This window comes from Hakea prostrata, chromosome 10, assembly GCF_041222555.1.
Source record: "Hakea prostrata isolate BN-2017 chromosome 10, UWA_Hpros_2, whole genome shotgun sequence".
Classification (NCBI taxonomy): domain Eukaryota; kingdom Viridiplantae; phylum Streptophyta; class Magnoliopsida; order Proteales; family Proteaceae; genus Hakea; species Hakea prostrata.
This window is the reverse complement of record NC_142609.1, coordinates 197,474-219,448: the sequence shown is the minus strand read 5'-3', so window position 1 is coordinate 219,448 and position 21,975 is coordinate 197,474. Positions and strand designations below refer to the sequence as shown.

General features: G+C 39.8%; 1 protein-coding gene across 11 annotated transcripts in view; it reads right to left on the bottom strand.

Moving 5' to 3' along the window:
* LOC149001260 (RNA-binding (RRM/RBD/RNP motifs) family protein) overlaps positions 1 to 21,975 on the bottom strand; it is a 58,483-nt gene that overhangs the window by 9,328 nt on the left and 27,180 nt on the right. For 10 of the 11 annotated variants that reach the window (XM_089136585.1, XM_089136587.1, XM_089136588.1 and 7 more), the window contains one exon: positions 7,393 to 7,458. In XM_089136585.1, the coding sequence (XP_088992711.1) occupies positions 7,393 to 7,458 (66 nt within the window). Of the gene's footprint in view, positions 1 to 7,392; positions 7,459 to 19,514; positions 21,205 to 21,975 lie in introns of those variants that run through there. The other variant, XM_089136594.1, reaches the window with a different exon arrangement.

The following is a 21,975-nucleotide window of genomic DNA, read 5'->3' as shown; positions in this document are numbered from 1 at the left end:
CGGACATGGTCCATTCTATTAACCGTAAGCCCAGCCCATTTAGTCTTACCCAATACCCAGCCTATCCTTTTCCACTCATGGGATTAAATGTGTGAACCCCACCAATTCAAAAGACCCACTATGGGCCTGACCCATTTCATCACAACAAAACCCAATATATCTTATTTATAACTTAGACCTAAATAACGCAGTTGAACCACGACCCCTAAGACTAGTTCGAACCAAGAACTTATCAGAAAGTGGTCCAGCCGAACCAGCAAGTTGGGGAGCCATCGTCTTCAACCTCGCCAAATTGAGGCAGACAGCATGCGGAGGCACTGGAGTTGCAGCGTTGCGATGGGCGTTAGTTTTGTTGCTGGCGACAGAAATTTCAAGACCGAGTGTATCGTTCCAAGTCTTGATGCTATTTCCCCAGTTTTCTCGCAGATTTGCTTTTGGGTTCCTCTCCCAACACCGGCAATATTTGCAGGGGTGCGACTTGCACCAACAACACTTTGACTGTAAATTTTGCCGGAGAAAACCATCGTTCCCTCGGTTTTTCACTGCAAGTTTTTCTCCATTTGCTTGGAGTCGCGTATAACTTCTGAAGTATCGCTTCTTGGTCTTCTCAGCGACCCATTTTTGGTAACAGCAGCATTGCACCTCCTAGGCTCCCACCTACCCCCTCTTCAGTGTTTGGCAGATTGTTTGAGAGGAGTGCATCAACTCTAATTTTTCTTTTGAAGCATCAATGGAGAATGCACATCACCGAATGTTGCACGCCATTGGTCAATTGCATCCTTGAAAATGGGTATACTGTTGGGTCTCTGAGAATATTGCTGACTTCGCCTGGCTGTGTGGCAAGCATGTGAAGACTAAGCTTCAAAATTTCCATCACCTTGAGGACAAGGTGATTTTCGAGGGGCCGATAGTGTTAGGGCCCTAGGATGATGCCATGTGGAGGAGAGAGAGTATTAGGGTTAGTTGAAGGGTAATAAATAGAAGGGAAATTGAATAGAGAGGCATGGAATATTACAAGGAATGATTCTTGGACAGTCGGAGGCTGAGGGACACCATGAGGTGTGGGGGTGACTAGCACCATTAAAACCAATTCTATATTGTTAATTATTGTATTTTCTTATTGATTTTCAAAGGTATTAGTAAGTTCTTATCACTCACCATCTTAAATCTCTACAAAACTAATACCCCATCATCCTTGATACTATTTGATTTCAATTGATCCAGCCAGGAATTCAGAGATCACTAGCAAAATCCACCCTTGCTAGCAAAATCATCCGATCAAAGCCCATACACAACGAATACCCCTCTCCCCATTATCTCATAACCAAAGTTTCAAGAAACCCTATCTTGGTCCCATATGAGTCAGTTCTCTTTGGGAAGAAGCAGCCCTCATTAAATTGGGGCTGCATCAAAATCCTAAAAAGTTTAGGATGTGGTTGAAGGAAACTAGGACTCTCTAGGGTCAAAGGGGCTAGGAGTAGAATCAATTGTTGTAATTTGGAAGGCATGGAGGTTGCCCAGGGTGGATGGCTTTCTCAGAAGGAGAAGTCAAACTGAGGAATATAGGCCAACAAAATCTTTAGTTGTAGGTTTTTGGGTAGTTAGGCTCGAAAATAGAATTTCAGTTTCATGGGAATGATGGAATGTGAGGGTTATTTCCAGCTGGACAATGGAGGGTTTCTGAGGTAGATGCCATGCTGTTTGGAAAGAAATACACTAAAATAAATAGGAAGAGTGGGTCAACCAACCCCTTGGGCCATAGGGCCAATTTGTTGCAGAGCTGGCACTGTTCACGTGAACAGTGTCACAACCTATTTTTTCTGTCTTAGAAAGTAATTTTTGAAGATCTATGGTATCCATAGCTTTTGGAAGAGTGAAGACTGAATTGAGTTTTTTTACTTTCTAATTGATTAGTTTCTATTTTAGTATTCAAGCGTGTGGCTGAATTATAAAGCTTACTTTCTAATTTTTAATTCTAGTAAGTTTAGTAAGTTTCTATTTTTGTTACTGCTTAGAATAATAATTAGTTCAGCAAAGTCTAGTAGCTTTTATATTCTACGTAACATGAAGAGCAAGTCTTAGCACTCTATAAATATGTAATAGTCCGTTCTCCTTTACCCAAAAAAAAAAAAAAGTCTGTTCTCAACCTACAGATTTCATGAAGCTTTACTCTTGAGTTTATTCTTTTGTGTCCTTTCTTTAGTGATAAAAATGGTGAGGACCTTGCTATTGAGAGCTAAACAACTAGGCTTGAAGGAGCCTTAGTGTTGAGAGCTAAATCCACCTATCCCCATTTTCTATTCTGTTGGTAGAAGCCTGTTAGTGTTCCTTTGATTGAACCAATCGTGTAACTGAAAATTAATCGATCAAATTTCCTTTTAACCCTTCCATCTCACAATCCCTACTGGATTTATAGACTTCGCATTCCATCCAACATTCTCATTCATTAAATCCTCCAGTCCGTCCATCCATCACTTCATTCTACCATTCAACCTAGACTTCCTCTTTTTAGTCCACCCCCTTATCTGAGAATCAGACCATCACATTCACTTCAAATATGTAGCATAGAAACCTATGCGTAGGACTACAATTAACCCATGTTCGAGACACATTTGTTGGTCAGTTTTGTGTTATAGCCTGTTGTAAGGCAGCAGTAATATTAGGGGCAGCAATAGTATTATTTCACTGAGGGTAGAATTGTCTTGTTAGGTTCTTTTACTATGCTCTTTGTAATATTCCCACAATGGGAAGATATGTTCTATTTTTAGTAAGTTCCTAACATAAATAAAGGATCTGCTGTGTCTCTCTGACACTAGTCTGAATTTCTCTCAAATCTTACAACATGGTATCAAAGCCACCTCTGATCTTAGGAACCCTAGCACCACCATTGCAGAATCTAGCCACCAGCCGCCACCTCTTCCTTTCCTTCTCCCATCACAAGTCACCACCATCAACCCTTAACACCTCCAATACCTTCCACCATCCTTCTTCTTTTTTTACCTATCGCAGGCAACCACAGCCATTGCATCAGCCTAGCAGTACCACCTCTGCTATCAAGAACCACTGCAAGCCTCTCTTACCCAAGCAATAGGTCCTAAAGGTGTCACACCTCCTCTGCAACCTCTCTAGGCCCATCGCCTTCCACCAATATGCCCTCTAGGACCCTGCAATGACCCATCTAAGACCCAAAAATCCCTGCATTAGCTCTTAGGAGTATCGCCTCCACCCTACTCCTAGGGCCATCGCCCTTTGCTGCCGTCATCCGTATCCAACAATGATTGACTCTAAGCCTCTTGCCTCCTCTTGCAAGAGCTCCTATGGCCATCGCCCTAATGTTCCCTATGTTCTAAAATATTTTTCATCCTAAAAATCCCTTATCCATGCCTTCTTCTTGGTAGTAAGCACTTTTCTCCTGCCAAAGATCCTACTTTTATAGTTTTATGGAATCTAATTTTTTAGACCAATTTCTCTCTGTGCGATAGCCGATTCAGTTACCTCCGCCTACTGTCCCGTTTCTTCTACTTCTCGGGATCATGATTTTTCTACTTTTTAGATAACCATTGTTAAGCTTAATGGGACCAATTACCTTTGCTGGTCTCGCTCTGTTTCTCTTGCGGTTGGTGCTCATGGTCTTACTAGCCATCTTCATGGGACTTTTGTTAACCCGTATTCTCCTGTTATGGCGCAAGATAAGTGGGAGAGTGATGAGTGTTGGGTTATAGGATTTCTTCTCAATTCCATTGAACAAAGTATTTCAGAGAGCTATTTTCTTCTTTCTAATGCTGCTACAATATGGAAAGTTACCAAGGATAAGGTTAGAAACAATGCACAATGTTTTGAAATTCGAAGGAAAATTCACCAGTTGCAATAAATAGAGCTCACATTTGTCTCAATATTATAATACTCTTCAAGGCTATTATCAAACCCTTGACTTTTACGAGTATTTTACTCCATCCTATGCCGCTGATGTTGCAACCTATCAGAAGTGGAAGGACAAGCTTCAAGTATATGATTTTCTAGTGGATCTTGACATTGAGTATGATCATATACTTGCTCAGACCCTCTCACGAAAACTGTTTCCTTCTCTCGAGCAAAGCTTATACCATGGTTAACACTGAGAACAATCGAAAGACAGCAATGGTGCATACTCAAACATCTGACAGATCAACGTTGATGCCTCGTTCTGCTGGCAGTAATAAGACCAATAGAGGTGATTTTTCACCCACTGGTCAAGTTTGAGTATGATGTATCCTGGATTGGAACCCTCACCCCCCCCCCAACCAAAAAAAAATAGGGCCAAAACCAGACCCAAAAAGTGCATGTAAGGCTGACCGAATACCCCAGGGGTACTCTGGTCATTTTCCAAGCCCCTCCTTGGGGGCCCAATATGGATCTTATTTCTCTCCCCACAATCCCAGAGTCAGGGATAATTTTATTTTTTATTTTTGATGAGTTAGTTAAGAGTTATAATACATTTAAGTTTTTGTTGAGTTGTTAAGATAGAATTCCTTAATTTTAGGAAACCTTATCTTAAAGTAGTTCTATTTTAGTTAAGTACTTGTAGAGTCACAAATAAGTGTTTGTAAGAGATTCCAATCTAAGGGTTGGAATCTCGTAGTAATTTGATTCCTTTTTAAAGTGTTGATAGAGTCTACTTTGAGTTGCAATTGGATCTCATTTGTAAGGAGATCCCAGTTTGAGTCAGTCTATAATTTAGACTATAAATAGCCTCTTTCTACAATGTAACTTTCAGATTTGATTGATTGAATGAATTGAGTTTTGGGAAGAGATTGGTATAATCATGGGATCCTGGGATGGTGACCTGCGACTGGGTTAGAAGCTTGTCTTCTTCAATTCTGAGATTTCAGCATCTTCTTCAAGCATCCTTCTGCAACTCCAGCCAAGTATCCATTCAAGTAAGTTCGAACCATCCCCAACCCCTTCCCCAATATCCTCAGCCCTTCCCCTTAGTTTCAGCCTCACCCTATCCCTCCCAAAGCAGCCGCAAGCCTTCTTCTTCCTCCCCACGTTTTCAGTCCTAATCCCACTAGGATTCTCTCAACGCCAGCCCTAACCCCCCCCCCCCAAAAAAAAAAAAAAAAAAAAAATTATACCCTCATTAGGATCACCTAGGCCTTAGGAACCCATCTTACATTCTTACCTTTAGTTTCTTCTAAACAGTCCATTAAACCTAAGATTTAGAATTCCTGCACTTCATGCTCTTCATTGAAGTTGCAGAAATTTCTAGACTTGCAGAATTTTCTCAAACAACCCTACTTCAGCCCTACACCTCTAAGCTGTTTCTGGACTACAAAATAACAACTGCAGAAGTCTAATCTGCAGAACCAGCAGCCTGTTCCCCAATACCCTAACCTAACCGAAACCCTAAACTCAGTCCTACTTGGTCTAGGACTTGATTTGTCAAGTCTGAATTCTTATTCTTATATAAATTCAGATATGGACTTCAATTCCAGCATACCAGAGCAGAGTTAAAGCCCCATAGAACCTATAAAAGGCCTAACCTGAACACCTAGAAACCCTAATCAGAGTTGATTCTTATTAATGAGGGTCTTGGTTAACAAACCCTAAACCTGGGTTTACATCAATTGTGGTCGAGAGTATCATACAAAGAACAAATGTTGGAAGTTACATAGCTGTCCAGCAAATTCCCGTGGAGAAGACAGGAATGCAAATAGGGGAGGAAATCAGGTATCTGCCCATCAACCAAAACCCGATACCTTAAGTACTCCAGCACCTCTCTCGCCTAACAAGATCTAGCACCTTTGCCAGTTGATGACCAAACTCGATGTGACCTCTTCGACGCCAACTCCCAATGCGAATGTAACCCCTGTCATAATTCCCCCAACCAATACACAATCTTCCACAGGTATTTTCGATTGTCACAGTGTCAATTCAACTTTTCCCTCCTAGATAATCGACTCTAGGGTAACTGAACATATGACTGGTTCATCCTCTTTGTTTCATACTTATTCTTCTATGACTTGGAATGTTCGAACTACTTATGGGTCTCTTTCTCCTATCTCTGGAAAGGGATCTATATCTATTCATCTTCTCTTACTTTATCTTCTTCTGCATATTCGCAAGTTTTTGACTAATCTTTTATCCCTCAGTAGCCTTATCGTGAGATGAACTGCAAAATAACCTTTTTCCCCCTTCTCAATGTGTGTTTCAGGGCTTGAAAACGGGATGTACGATTGGCAATGGTTAATAGCAAAAGGGACTGTATTTGTTGGATGGATCTCCATCAACTCTTTCGATAGCCTCTAGTTCTACCTCTCTTGTTCTTTTTACTTTGTTACAGTGGCCTTGTCTTGGCCACATTCCTTTACCTGTTTTGACTCAGTTGTTTCTTAAGTTGATCATGATCGAGCGGATGATGAGGTGGTGAAACTTGATACGGAGATTCCTCGAAGCAAGTGTTTTAGGTACCTCGGCTCAATCATAAATAAAAAAGGTGATATAAAAGATGATGTCTCCCAAAGAATTAAAATAGGGTGGATGAAGTGAAGAGATGCATCTGAAGTCTTGTATAATTGATTTAGGCCTTCAAAGCTCAAGGAAAATTCTATAGGACTGTCATAAGACCAGCTATGATGTATCGTGCAAGGTTTTAGGCGGTTAAGAAGCATCATATAGATAAACTTAGTGTAGCAGGAGAGAATGCTAAGAAGGATGAGTGGAAAAACTAGGAAGGATAACATAAGGAATAATCATATTAGAGTTGAATTGGAAGTAGCTCTAATAAGTGATAAGCTACGAGAAAGTCGTTTAAGGTGGCACAATCACATTCAATGAAAGCCTATAAATGCTGCTATACAGGGAAGTGATTTAATCTAGATTAAAGGAATTACAAGAGCTAGGGCCAAACCTAAGATAACCCTAAGAGAAGTGGTGAGAAAGGATATGCATAGCTTAGGCCTTGTATGTAGTATGGATGCAAACAATGTTGATTGGAAGGCACGAATCCATGTAACTGAAGCCGATCCCCATTAACTGGGACAAGGCTTGTTGGTGTTGTTATTGTTGTGGTTATGTTTAAAAATCAGACCATCAGAAGTATCCAATCATGCAATTCGTGTTTCAATCATGTGATGGGAGTACAAATAAATGATTTCAAAGACCCTAACTATTAAAGTAGTGAAGCTAAGTGCTCGCGATGATTCCAATTGTCCTTCCAATCAGCATTTACAAAAATATGCTAAGGTTAGCGTTATTGGATCATGAACTTATATTGGGGTATTTCGGTAGAAATAAAATAGTTGTTCCACTTAACCAATAGTTATCAAAGTTGAAGTACTCCAAACATCAAGTTTTAAAAGACCACGCAGTCAAAATGTTGTCATACCAAATCCATTCTATTAGATAACTTACCAAAGCATGATGGGCAAGATCCACTGTTGGAAACGTCACAAAAGCTTGACCCCTCATCCTTCCCTCCTGAAATTGTGAAATTCCACTTATATTAAGGGGTCAATTATTAGACAACGAAGACAAATAATGTGTGTGAGAACTTTATCAGATCATTCAAAGAAATGGTCCATCAAAGGCATCAATATTTATCATGGTACATACACACTCTTAGAAACCTAATTATATTGTTGTGTTTCAAAGAACAGTTCTATACAAGTGAGAAAGTTATGATGTTCCATTGAATGGTCATTTTGTTGGAAAACGCACAACAAGGTTGTCAAGGCGGCAGGCGACCGAAGCGATTAAGGCTCCGCCTAGGCAATTAGATGACAATAAGGCGACCAAAGCGGTTGGGTCAAAAAATTTCAATAAAACTAATTTTTAACACAACTACTTTCTATAATAAGTTAAAAAAAAAATCAATAGTCACATTCATCCAAAAAAAGAAAGCATTCAAGAATCATAATTAAGAAAAATTATCCAAAAAAAAGAACACCAACATAAGTTCATCTCATCAAGCATCATAACAATGACTATGTACTAACAGAGCGAACACAATAAATTAATAGATCTCATTATTCCAATTTTCAGGTCATTGTCCATTAAATGATTCATTGATTCTCGATGTTGAGTATGGCTCATACTTCACATTCTGTTGCCGATAGGCACGGGGTCCGGGGAGGCCGCCTCAGCAGCGGTGTGGAGGCAACTCCCCTGGAGCTTGTAGATGTCCTATGCCACTATGGGCCTCGGAATTCCTTTGCAATTTGGGACTCGATTCCAAAATGACTAAGCTAATTAATATATATAGTTTTGTAGAATAAATTTTGATTTAAAAGAAGAACGAAAAAAAATATATGTACAAAATGTCAAAAAGGAGGCTGCTTTAATGTCTATGCGGCAATAAGGCACACAAGGCAACAAAACAGTAGCGCTTAGGTGAAAAAGGGCAAAAAAACAACACGTCAATTAAGCGGTTCAAAACAAAGCAGTTTAAAAACTGCTTTGCCGCCTAGGCGGACGCTTTGACAACACTGATGCACGGTTGACTCCTCTGCAACATGCGGTACGCTCTGCTCTCAGACCCCTACTCTAATCAAAACACTAAAGGCCCCTACTGAAGATTCAAAAGCCTACAAGAGACTGAACTGATGGAAAAGCTAGTCTTTTCTTGTTAGAGGGACTAACCTACTTTTCGACTACGCAAGCACACTAACTTGTATCAATTTCTTTTTCATTGACAAATATTTTCAATTTCAAAAGTCAGGCATGAATATGAGATGATTGCTTTAGCACTTCCCCATGGGCATGGATTCTAAACCCAGAAAACAAAATTGTCATGTAAATTCGTCACATCCTTTATCTAGTGCTCTTTGGAGAAAAGCTCTTAGCTACATTTGGCCCAGCTCCCGTCACTCTTATGGGTTTGTCCATGACTGGTCTTGGTTACTAAGTAAATTTTCAGGTACCTCTATTTGTGATCGGATTGGTAGGCTTGTCTTTGGTGCCACAATCCACCATCTGTGGTGGGAGCGTAATTTCAGGCGCTGAACCTCCAAATCCCGCTCTATCGACACTATTTGGAATGCTATATACTTTGATGTTTCCTCTAGGACTTCTACTATTTCCCACCCCCCGGTTGTTGATTCCCCAAGGAACATGCTCATTGTTGTTTCCTGGGGGCTCAACTCCCAATTCCATTCTCCTATTTGATCCTGCCCTTTGGATCCTTTGTAGTTTGTTTTTCCGTCTCTTTAAATGATTATTTATTCATCCATTAAAAAAAATGAATCGAACAATAGAAAGCTGAGCCACATTTGTGCCCAGCCCTTAGGAAATAACAGAATACACAAAGTCAACCAACTTGATGAGCCAAGATATAATAGAATCATGCCATCTGCTTAAGATACTAGGATCACCACCCAACAAATGCAAAACAACGGATTATATTAACTAGAAGGATTTGTGGTTATCAAACACGCCTTGTGCGTAAATGAAGAATAAACACAAAATTCAGCTCATGATTTATGGACTCATCAAGAACTGTCCTACATGTGACATCATATCTGTAGAGTTTACATACTAAGATCCAGAGAATAATCTGCAAGGGCACGCAATTAAAAAAGAAACCCTATAAAGCAAAATTCTATTTACTACATATTATACTAACTATCAGAGAACAATGGAAAATAACTCCAGTAGAAATAGGATGAACTGAAGGGGTGAGAATTGATAATAGGGGGATAATCCAAAGCGACAACCATAGATACCAAGGCTCAGTATAAATCAACCAGGGGAAAAAGAAAAAAGAAAAAAAGGGAAAGTTGTTGCACATTGTACTACAGCACAGTAGCTGGAACAGAGAGGTTCTTTAGAACTGCCATGTGGTGGACACTTTCCCTTTGGACCTGGGGAAAAAATGTTAAAAGACAACTAGAATATGTTAGAAACTTAGAAAGAATAATCCTGAGAGCCCAAATTTGCACTGGCGCTAATTAGCGCAGGCTACAGATCTCAAGGGATCTCATCAGCTCTCATTCTTGGTCTTATTTTGGAAGTTTTACCATAGAAAAGGCTGATTACTATGCAATACAATATTCAGCCCCTCTCTGCCTGTTCTTCCTCTCTTCTCTCTCTTCTTCTCCATCTTCTTTCTCCATATTTCGGTTGAAATGGAATCAGATCCTGATATCGATCAATCCCCAGGGTAATTTTCCGATTTCCAGCCTCTTCTTTCAGTCTTTTCATCTTTCCTTCTAGATTGTGGTCTCTATACAACCTTCTAGATCGTAAAACTTCAGAGGAGGAATGCTTCTACACCCCCATAACTGTATCGGTTACTTGTTCATGAAGTTACGATGTAAATCTGCTATTGACAATCAAAGCCGATTGTTTGCAGTTCGTATGAGGAATATTGGTGTTGATTGATGGACGGCATTGAGGTCCTAGGAGAAGATCGTTTTTTAAGGATGTTTGATTTGTAAGTAGTTCTGGACCTTTTTTTGTCGGAGGATATTTCTCAAATCTGATTTTCTAGTACCATTATGCCCGTATCTTTAAGTATATTTATTTTCTGATATAATGGGTGATGAGAAAAGTTCGGTTGTGATGGAGGTAGTATCCTCCCCTTCTACTAGAATTACTGACAAGAAACTTGATAGAGTTAGGAGTTTGGAAAGCTTTAGAATGCTTGAAAATTGGGGCTCCATGTCGAATCTGTACCACGCTGCTTTGTGGTCGCTGTTGTGAGGGATGACGCGGGATATTCCCTGATCCAGGCCGAATTCTTTCGCCACCAGATTTGATCCTGCCTGTACTGCACAACAGGCACGTCTTGCTTCTCTTTGGAAGTGATGATCGCTATCAGGTCACCTGGAGTTACGATTCGTACGAAATCGTCAATCTCATGATTCTCTGCAGGGTTGGAGGGTCGAACTAAGCGTTCACCTTCTCTGTTGTTGAATAATAGTGGCTTGATATAATGGGTGATGAGAAAAGTTCAGTTGTGATGGAGGTCGTATCCTCCCCTTCTACTAGAATTACTGACAAGAAACTTGATAGAGTTAGTAATTATCAGTAGGGGGTGTAAGATTGTAAAACTTGTGTTAATTGATAGAGATCAGTACACTCACCTAACAAATCCACCTACGAGTGATTCTACATGGATTACTGTTGATGCACTTATTCCTCGACAAATGCTAAATGGGAAATCATGTTGTTGATTTGATTACTCATATTGATACAATAACAGAGTTTGGGGACTTTGGAAATCAAATTCTGGGTGTAATAATTTAGCCTAAATCTATGAGTTGTTTCAAGAATTTTACAGATCCGAGGGAAAGGTTGCTGATCTTAAGCATACATATGACGATTTGAATGCACTGCTCCCCATTACATCTGATGTGAAAAAGATGCAACAATAAAGAGAGCAATTAGAAGTTATGGATTTCTTGGTGGACCTGGGACCAAAGTATGAGTCAGTTCAATCTTAGACTTTGGGTGGAAAGAGTGAAAGACTATTGCACCCTTCACCAATACTTCGGCTCATCTTCTCCGAATTGCACTAGAAAATTCTTAGGATACACCATCCACTGGCACTTCAGCTCTCTTGTCACAGAATGAGAATGATAAAACCAGTCGTGGGAACGGTGAAAAACATGGTGGTAATTTTAGCCATGAAGGTGGTCGTGGTGGTAGCCACGAGAAAAAGAAGTCAGAACCAGCAGCAAACCACTGGACACTTTACTAATGATGGTCAGGGGGCTGGCCTTGTGTATCATTATTCTGGCAAGCTAGGCCATATCCAGAAATTCTACTATAAGTTACATGGGAAACCTGGGCAGCAGTAGTATGCCATTCAGATACTAATTCTCATACTCCACGAGAGTCAAAACACTTTTGAGGGGAAGATAAATATGCATGGTAAAACATATCGCCCATGTTCAAGCAAAATTTGCCATATTTCAGTCGGTTTGGTGAGTCGCAAAATAAAAAAAGGGGCTAAAACAATATCTGCTCAAAGTCGCCAGAAAATCGCCGATTTTCAGCAATTTTCAAGCAAATCGGTGAAATATTGAGGAAAATCGCCGATACTTCACTGAACCTAAGCTCCATTCGCTAGAGTCTTCGCCATTGAGAAATCCCTAGCCACTGCTACCTCATCCTCTTCTTCTCCTTCTCTGTCTTCGTCTTCTATCTCTTTGATGCAATGGGCTCCTTTGTGCGGCAACAGAGGCAGAGGAGAATCTGGCTGCCATTTTCGTTTACAGAAAACCCTTTCAAAATTTAACTTGAAGTACAACTTGAGGCTTTGGCAGAAGCTCCTAGATAGAGGATCTCAAAAAATTGCATTTCTCTAACAATAAGTTCTTCTGGTTTGTATCTATATATATGGAAAGAAGCAAATGTACCAGAAAAGGGGGGGGGGGGAAATCAATCATTGGAGAGATAGAAGACAAAGTCAGAAGGAGAGATAGAAGATGAAGACACCATTTGTTTCTTGGAACTTGAGCATGGTTATTCAAAGAAGAAAACAAATAAAATTTTGTTTCTTGGAAGTTGAGCATGGGTATTCAAAGAAAAAGACAAATGAAAAGGACATTGGCTGGACTTGTTTGATAGATAAAGTGGTAGGAGTTTTTGGGTAAAGGTGCCATTATCCTAAGGTGAGTCGGTCACTTTTTGAATTACACTTGAATTTTGTCCTAAATATTGGCGAAATTCGCCATTTTGATGGTTTCTCCAGAGGGCGAAACGGCTAATTTTGCCGATATTCCACACCTTGGATATACATGAAAGAGGAAGAACATGCTCTATACAATCACTTCTAAGATTCCATGGCCTACTTCTTCCACTACTACTCTGGTTCAGTAGGCTAATGTTATTGTTTGTCTCTCCGCTACAGCCCATCCCAGGATTATAGATTCATGGACCCCTGATCATATATCAGGAGTACCAGGTATTTTCTCATTCTTGTCCCTGTCTACTTCCAGCGTTCCATTAGCCAATGGGTCTTTAGTGAAAGTTAAAGGCATTGGCTGGTAAGGTTCTCTACCTTCCTAATTTACTACTTAATATAATGTCTGTAAGTAAGCTTACCAAAAGTTTTAATTGTTCAGCAACTCTTTCCCTAAATCTTGTATTTTTCAAAATCTTGCTACAAAAGAGGAAGATTGGTACAGGACGTGAGTTAAGAGAGTTGTATTTGCTTGAGGATACCAAGTCTTCTGTTGCCTATGCCAGTGCGGCTTCTCCTCATCAAATCCATTGCCGCCTTGATCACCCATCCTTAGAAAGTTTAAAGAAGTTAGATGCCACTTTCAGTCTTTATCTAGTTTAGAATGTGAGTTAAACACCCCCCCCCCCCCCAAAACAGAGATAATAATAGGTCTGTTTTTCCTTTTGTATTAGCACATTTTGATGTTTGGGAGCCTTGCCCAACTCCTCTAAGTTGGTTTCAGATATTTTGAGACATTTGTTGATGACCATTCCAGGGTCACTTGGTTATATTTAATGAAGACTCATTCAAAGCTACTTTCTATATTCAATGCATTTGTATCTGAAATCAAAACCCAGTTTGATGTGAATGTGGAAGTCTTCTATAATGATAATGCAAAAGAGTACTTCTCAACCCACTTTCTGAGTTTTTGACCAAAAAACGTAAGTTTTATGAGTATTCCTATTTTGAACAACAACAAATGGTGTAGCAGGAAGGAAAAATCACCACTTGATGGAGATGACCCCTCTCCTTAACGTTTGAAAAGAAGGTTCCTAAAATTTTCTGGGCTGATGCTGTTTAAACCTCCTTTTTCTCATAAACTCCATGCCTTCATCCATTTTACAAGGAGGTATTCCTTATTCTGTCTTGTTCCCTCATACCTCATAATTTCTTGTTCCACCACGTATTTTTGTTTGCTTGCTTTGTTCGGGATGATCGTCTTGGATTGTCCAAATTGGATCTTAAGGCTTTGAAACACATATTTCTTGGTTATTCCAGACTCAAAAAGGATACATTGTAACTGCTAATATATCCTTTTTTCAGTACACCCCATTCTTTCCAATGTCTGTTTCATCCAATGAATTGGACGGTAACCTCCCTACAATGTGGTTCGTTCTTCTCCACAGGTTTCACCTAAAGTTCAACCTAAGGTCCAAATGTCCAATTATAGGTATATACAAGGCGTCCTCAATCGCTGCTCCTCCACTACTCATCAACTGTACCACAGCCTCCTCAAATTTAAATCCTTCTACAAATACTCCTACCCAGTCAGTTCAAATTTTTGATATTCCTATAGCTCAAAAAAAAGGTATTTATAGTTGTACTTAGCTTGCAAACTATATTTCTTATTCTTCTGTTTCCCCTACCTTAGATCATTTTTATCTACCGATGATGTTCATCCCCTATGTAAGCCCATGGCGGAAGCATTAACTGATCCTGGATGGAGGACAACTGTGCAAGAAGAACTGCCTGCTTTAAAGCAGAATGAAACCTAGGATCTTGTTTCATTATCCCCAAGGAAGTCTGCAATTGGTTGTAGATTCGTATTTAATGTCAAAGTTAATCCAAATGGTTTCCTTGGTTACAAAAGGTAAAGCCTAGATTTGTGGGATTAACTATCTGGACACGTTTTCTCATATGGCAAAGCATAATATTGTAAGACTATTGATTTCTCTAGCAGGTACTTATCAGCGCACCTTGTGGCAACTAGATGTCAAAAATGCTTTCTTGCATGGTACCTTTCAACAGGAGGTATATGTGGAGCAACCCCCGGGATTTATTGCTTAGGGGGAGACCTGGTGGACCAGTATACAAATTAAAGAAATCCATGCATGGCCTTAAGCAATATCCACGGGCATAGTTTGCTAGGTTCACTAAGGTATATTGAAATTTGGGGTATCTCAGTGTAGTAATGATCACTCAGTGTTCTATTGGCACTCACACAAGGAAGATTTTCTTGATAGTCTATGTTGATGGCATCATTGTTACAAGTGATAATTATGTTGGATAGATGCTCTAAAGACATCTCCAACAAAAGTTCCAGCCTAAGGATTTGGAAATTTTTAAATATTTTTGGTGTGGAAGTAGCCCAGTCCACAAAGGGAGTACTCCTTTCTCAACGAAAGTATGTTCTGGATTTACTTACAGAGACAAGGATGCTTGGATCGAAGCCTCTTCATTCTCCTATGGATCAAAATTCGAAGCTTGCTCCTAAGGAAGGAGAACTATCTGAGGATCCCTAAAGATAAAAAAGACTAGCGGGTAAATTGAATTGCCTAATAGTGACTTGGACAAACATTGCTTTCCTAGTTAGTTGGTGAGTCAATTTCTTCTCTCCCATGACGTCACACTGGTATATATATTCTTCAGTCTCAAGAAAGCACATGGGAAAGGAATCATTTGTTAGATTCATTGGCATGGTAGGGTGGAAGGGCTTTTAAATGCTGATTCGGTTGGATCTCCAGTGAAGAGAAGGTCAACCACTAGTATCATACTCTAGTAGGAGGCAATCTTCTTCTAGAAAAGTAAAAACCATGCTATTGTTGCTAGCTCCAATGTCTTGTCGGAATATAGATCTATGGCACTCTTGACTTGTCATCACTCAGCTTCTTTCTGAACTAGGTTTCACGGTTTCAATTCCCATGCAACTACAATGTGAAAATCAGGCTACAAGCCATTTTGCTTCTATTTCCTATGTTTCAAGAGAGGATGAAGCATACTGGGGTCAGTTGCCATTTTATCAAACTATCAAAGAGAAGATAAAGGTGGATTAGTTGCTCCTAAAGTCCTAATCACGTCAAAACTGGTGAAATACTAGATGATACTTTCACCGAGTGATAGGACCCTAGAGTTAGGCCATGTGCAGGGGAGGGAGAAAGAGAGAGGCCACGACTAGGGATTATAAATTGGGTGTTGTATCCATCCCCAACCAGCCGCAGAGAGGGCCCAACCCCACCTGTGAGCTAGGGCCAACTAACAAGGGCCGAATCCATCCAAGGAGTAGATTTGTCATTTCCTACCCCTAGATCAACTATTAATGGTGACCAAGTCTAATTAGTTAAGTCAGCTTTACTTTCTAATTTAGAGTCTTCATGGTTGAGTAATTGCGGTATTTGTTTGCTTCCTTTTTGGTTTGGAATTCCAGATTGGCAAGTCTCTTGTTAGGTTGTCTTAAATTAGGAGAAGAGTTATTTCCTACAAGGAGTCTCATCTTGAGTTGTTATTTCCAAGTCTTATCTTGAGTTGTTTTCAATTAGGAAAGAGTTGTTTCTTTTAAGGAAGCCCAGTTGGAGTTTGTTTCAAATTAGGAAAGAGTAGTTGAGTCTCAATGGGTATTGAGTGGCTATAAATAGCCTTGTCCTCTATGTATTTTGGCAATCTTGAATATTGAATAAAGTTGAGTTTTGAGAATTGAGAAGTCATGGGATCCTCAGGGACACCTTGCAGCTGGGTATTGAGAACTATTCTTCATCCTTCAAGGCTTCATTCACTGATTCAAAAACATTCAACACAGAATTTTCAGCAAGTATGCAATCACAAGTAAGAGATCCCATCCCTAACCCTAATTTTCTGCAGCACTGTCCGCAGCCTTCCCATTCCTCCCCCACCCCCTCCAGTTTCAGACATTGTAAACACCCCCACCCCCATTGCAGATCATTCCTGCACCTCCCCCTCACTTCCCCCCACACCCTAGACCTTCCCCTTAGTGTCCACAAGCTTCTTCTTCTTCCCCGCACCTCTCAGCCCTAAGCTAAGTAGGAATTCCAAATTTCCAGCCCTAAAACCCAGGCTTCTACCATCACTGGAATCGCAGAAACCCCTAGTCTTCATTCCTAACTTCAGTTTCCCCAAAGAAGCTTTATTTTCTGAGTTTGAAATTTCCTGCACTTCATTTTTTTCGTTAAGGAGTTGCAGACATTTTGAAATTCCAAAAAATTCTTAAACTTCCCAATTCCTATCCTTTTCTTCTTAGTTCAGTTCTTGACTACAGAAAACCAACAACAGCACCCTAAGGCCACAGAACCAGCAACCCTAGTCCTAATTTCAACCCTAGCCGAAACCCTAAGTTTACCCTAAAACCCCAATTAGTTGCTGTAACCCTTTTGAAGGCCCTGGAGCTTACCCTAGACCTGAGTTTGCATTAGACCTGTAAATGGATAGCCGAAATCCGCCTCCGAATTCGCATTCGTATTTGTTTAAGGGTATCAGTATCCGAAAATTTTATTACCGGAAAAAATCCATATCCGTCCGCTAAGCAATCGGATTCGGATTCGGATAATTGCTTATCGGATCGGATAATATCCGGATAAATTTTTATCCGGATAGAGTAAAGTATTTAACATTTTTTCTTTAAAAATAGATGATAATCGGATTCGGATATCGGTAATTGGATTCGGATAGCGGTATTCGGTAATCGGAAATTAGAAATCTATAATAAAAAATGTAAAAAAGTGACAATTATCAATCAATAATCGGATATTTTATCAGATCGGATTATTATCGGATATCCGATAAAGTTTCGGATTCGGATGCCTTCCCTAAATTGTTGCCGGATTCGGATTTGGATAACGGATTTGCTAATCGGATTCGGATTCGGATTCGGATTCGGATACTGGTGTATCCGAGCCGAATCCGGTCCGTTTACAGGCCTAGTTTGCATCATAGGGAGAAGTCGTGAGAAGAGGTTAACGGGCATTTTTGTAGTGTGAGTTAGGGCAGCCTCAGGCTGAGGGCACTGTAAGGTGTAGGGGAGGTGAATGGCACAATTAAAGCCAGAAATCACCAAAGGCTGCCATAACTCACACTACAAAAATGCCCAATAACCTCTTCTCATGACTTCTGCCTATTTATAACCCCCAGCCGTAGCCTCTCTCTTTCTCCCTCCCCTGCACATGGCCTAACTCTAGGGTCCTATAACCTGGTCTTTGGGAATTGGGAGAATCGATAACAAGCTGGGCATACTCAATTCATATACTCCAGCTAAAGGAGTGTTAGAACATTCCTGAGATTTCTCAGAATCTTGGGATAGCGCCAAGGATCTCATTCTTGGTCTTATTTTTGGAAGTTTTGCCCTTCAAAAGGCTGATGCATTCTCCTTAAATCAGCCCCTCTTCTGGCATTCTTCTTTTCATCTCTCTTTTTCTTCTCCATCTCTTTTCTCCATATTTCAGTTGACAAATATTAACAATGATTTATAAAGCTAAATATTGCGCAAGAAATAAACCTATAAATAAAAGGGAAATTCGCATGTGACCACCCTGAGCTAAGGTATAATTCCACTTTCATCCATCAGTTTTCACCATTTAGGCACACATCCCCAGCTACCAAGACTAGATGATTATTGAACCCGCATCATAAACTTGGGAGTAACAATGTTAGAATTCAACATATTGAACGAGTTGCCCTCCTTGAAAAACTTTCCATCACTTCTTCTGATGCACCCCTAGTTGATAGATGAAAGTTGTTTGAGGTGCCATGGAAATGTATATCTTACCTCAACAGAGGCACCCATAGAGTGGACTTTCGAGTGATCCAGTGCAACATGGTAAGATCTGTTTCAGATCAAATGAGCTACAAGAGACAGAACGAAAGGTAGGCCATAAATGACTCCAGAAGTGGTTTGAAAAGATATGCATAGCTTAAGAAGATAACAAGTATATAGCTTTGCAATGTAGGTAATGTCAACTCTAAGCAGTAAAATCCCAAGAATGGAAGAACCAGACCTCTACCATAGCCTGTTGTTCCTTGAATGACCCTGTTTTGGAACATCAGTGACATATGTGCTCCAGCTTGCAGGCAAGTGTTAAAGTTTTACATGGTACTACTGTATTGGTCCTAGTCATAGTTTTTCTAGTGTTTTTTAAGTGTCTGAAATGCAAGGTTTTTTTTTTATATAATTATTATTAGAAAGTAAGTACGTAGAGGCAGGATGGATCTATGATTGGATCATTCTATTCCAATCGCAGATCACCCTACCATGACACTTTTTCTCTCTTCTCTCTACTTCATTTTTCTCTTATTCCTTATTTCTCCAAGTCTGACTACAAGTTCCTTTTATAGTAACAAGTCGAATGAATGGGATGGTCATATGGGATAGAGGCTAGTAAACCCAGCAGGGTGACGAAAGGGAAAGAAAAAGGTTCAGCCAACCAATTCTGCAGTAGAAAACCTGTTCAAATGGGGGAACATCAGCAGCCCTAGCACTGCACCTTGAAGATGGAGTGGCCTCAGATGACAGCATTCTTCCGGAACAGCAGCAAAACAAGAGAAGTTCTGCAGACTATAAGCCTTCCTAACATTAGCAGGGAAACAAAATAAAAGCAGAAGGGTTAAAGATGACTAAGCTCTCTCCTCAAGATTTGTCTGCCTTGGTTTTTAGCTCTTACAACAAGGACTTGGACCTAGCCCCTGGTATCTCTCAACATGGGATAAGAGAATAGGAGAACTCAAAGTAAAACTTCATTAATCAATATCAAAAATCAAGGGGAGGGTGTGTGTAGCCTATTGCATATCTAAAAGGCAAACGCTTGCTACTGGACAACAAAAAGGTGAAGAAGGAAAGGCGTTCTAACCCCCCCCCCCCACACACACACACACACAACCCAAAAAACAAAAAAAAAAGAAGGAAAGGAGAAGCATCAGAGAAGAAAGGGGAAACCTGAGAAGCATAAGAGTTGCAGAGGAAAAGGGAGAAGAAATCTCATAAGAAGAAGGGAAAAGTGCAGGCACACTGGCACACAGGCTTTAGCCTCAAATCACTCTGTTCTATTCCCTTTTCAATAGGCTGATTACAATAAATCTTTTGCTTCAATTCACTCTTTTCTATTCCATTTTCAATAGTCTGATTGCAACAATCCTTTAGCTTCAATTCACTCTTTTCTATTCCAATTTCAGTAGGCTGATTACAACAATTCTTTGGCGTCAACTCATTCTTTTTTATTCCATTTCCAATAGGCTGAAGAATTTAAAAAATATAAGACAAACTTCAATAAACAAGGTAATGGGGGACAGTAAAGATAAAGGAGAAGAGGGGAAAACTGGAAGAAACAGAACTGCAGGGGAAGGAGAGGAAATCTCATGAAAAAGAGAGGTGGTGGGGGCCAAAGAAGAGTGCACATGCACAGAAGCTTCAATTCATTCATTTCTATCCCATTCCCAATATGATTACAAGCACATAGATAATAAAAGACAGACTTCCATAAACTTGGACTATTAACCGTTTAAAACAAACTAAAACTACTTTTACGTATCCTACCCAAATAAAATAAAATAAAATAATCCAAAAACATAATTATCCCAGTGGAAAATAAATAATAATATCCCACGTGTATTTAGGCTAAATTCCATATTGGGACACGCCGACACGGTTCTTGGTCTAGGTTTCAAAATGGCTTTGGACCAGTTCAAGGCTGTGCTGCATCACTTGCTCAAAAGTAGACCATTACTAACTCTCAAATTAGAAGCTTACAAGAAGATAAAAAATAGGTAAACTCCTAATTCTCACAAACATGGACAACATTGACCTATCAACAAAATTCTTCACATGATCTGGTCTACGCCCCCACAGAAGTTCCTCTTAACATCCTCACCAAGGCCAAAAAGAAGAGTCTACGACACTCTTGATGTGAGCAGTGTTTTGGTCCACTACTCTTTATGTTCGGTGAACCATTCTCTCATACTTCTTGCAAAACAGCTTGGCATCTGCATCACCGTCTTTGACCTGTAAGTTTGGCCTTTTCAGTGTTTGACTATCCTACACTATTTATTTTTTGTTCATTTCTTCCCAGATTTCCCTTACTTTTTATTCTTACCCTATTTTTCTTTTTTTTCTCTTCCAAGTTTACCCCTTCCAACAAAAATGTTACCTTAACATTGTCGTCTTATCTTTAGTTTGCAGCCTACTTAAATTACAATTTTGCCATTGCTTTCATAAACTCATGACATCATGGCCTGATATGATTTACTTCATTCAATTAATGATGAGTTCCATAAATTGCAAATAGAACTTCTAATTTGATGACCAGTTTTCAGGAGCTTGCCCATATTAACTACAACCTCTGGGATGAAATGTCGAGCATGATTCAATTGTCAAAAGGTGAGTTAGATGTGGAAAACAAAAGCAACAATGAAACTGAAGTACATGGTCTGACCAAAGTTGTTACTGAAGATTCAGTTGACTGTTCGATTTAGATTATGATACCCCACGATCAGATTGGCATTGAGGAAACATCCTTTGCTACCGTCCATCAGCAGATCGTGACGGTTGACCATGAAATCTGTTGGATCATTGCCCCATCGAAGTCAATATCTACAGATGTCAATTAAATACTGTTGATACTCTTATTTTTGAAAACTCTAAACCATCTTTATTTCTTAGGCTTTATAAGTAGATGTGAAACCAATATCTGAAGCAGATTTGAGATCAAGTTACCATTCAAGAACCAGTGTGGCTGTGTCATGTGCACTCCCCCCCCCGCCCTCTTAGTTTCATCTCTCCCCTGCAACTCTTATTCGAACTTCCAGTTCTCCTAGCTCCTTTGGGTGCTCCAGCACAGAGGAGTTACTTGATTCATATTAACAAAACTAAAACTGGATGCTCGGGGGAAGACCTAGATCGACCTTTAAGAGAAATGGAACTCTATATACATCAAATCAATCATCACAGCATTAGTTTGTTCCTATCAACTTCTCCTATGGGTAACTTTGGTCTTTCATTTGATGCTATTAACATGATATTTGATTACAGCATGTTTTTAATAAAAGAATGTTATGTTTTAGTCTTTATTTTTCCTTCAGTAGCTTCAGTATTATTCCATACTGCACTTATACTAGCTCCTTCCAACTCTAGCTGACGTAGAACCTGAGCAGAACCAAACCAGCTTCAATTGGGCCAACCAGACCAGGACAAATCAGCCCATGTGAAAACACTGTTCACATGAATCTTAACATTGAATAGTATCACAGCCCTTATTTTGCCTTTGGGAGTACAAGATTACAAGATCTTTTGGGGCCTTAGACCAGAACAAAGTGTAGACCTTTCAGAAAGC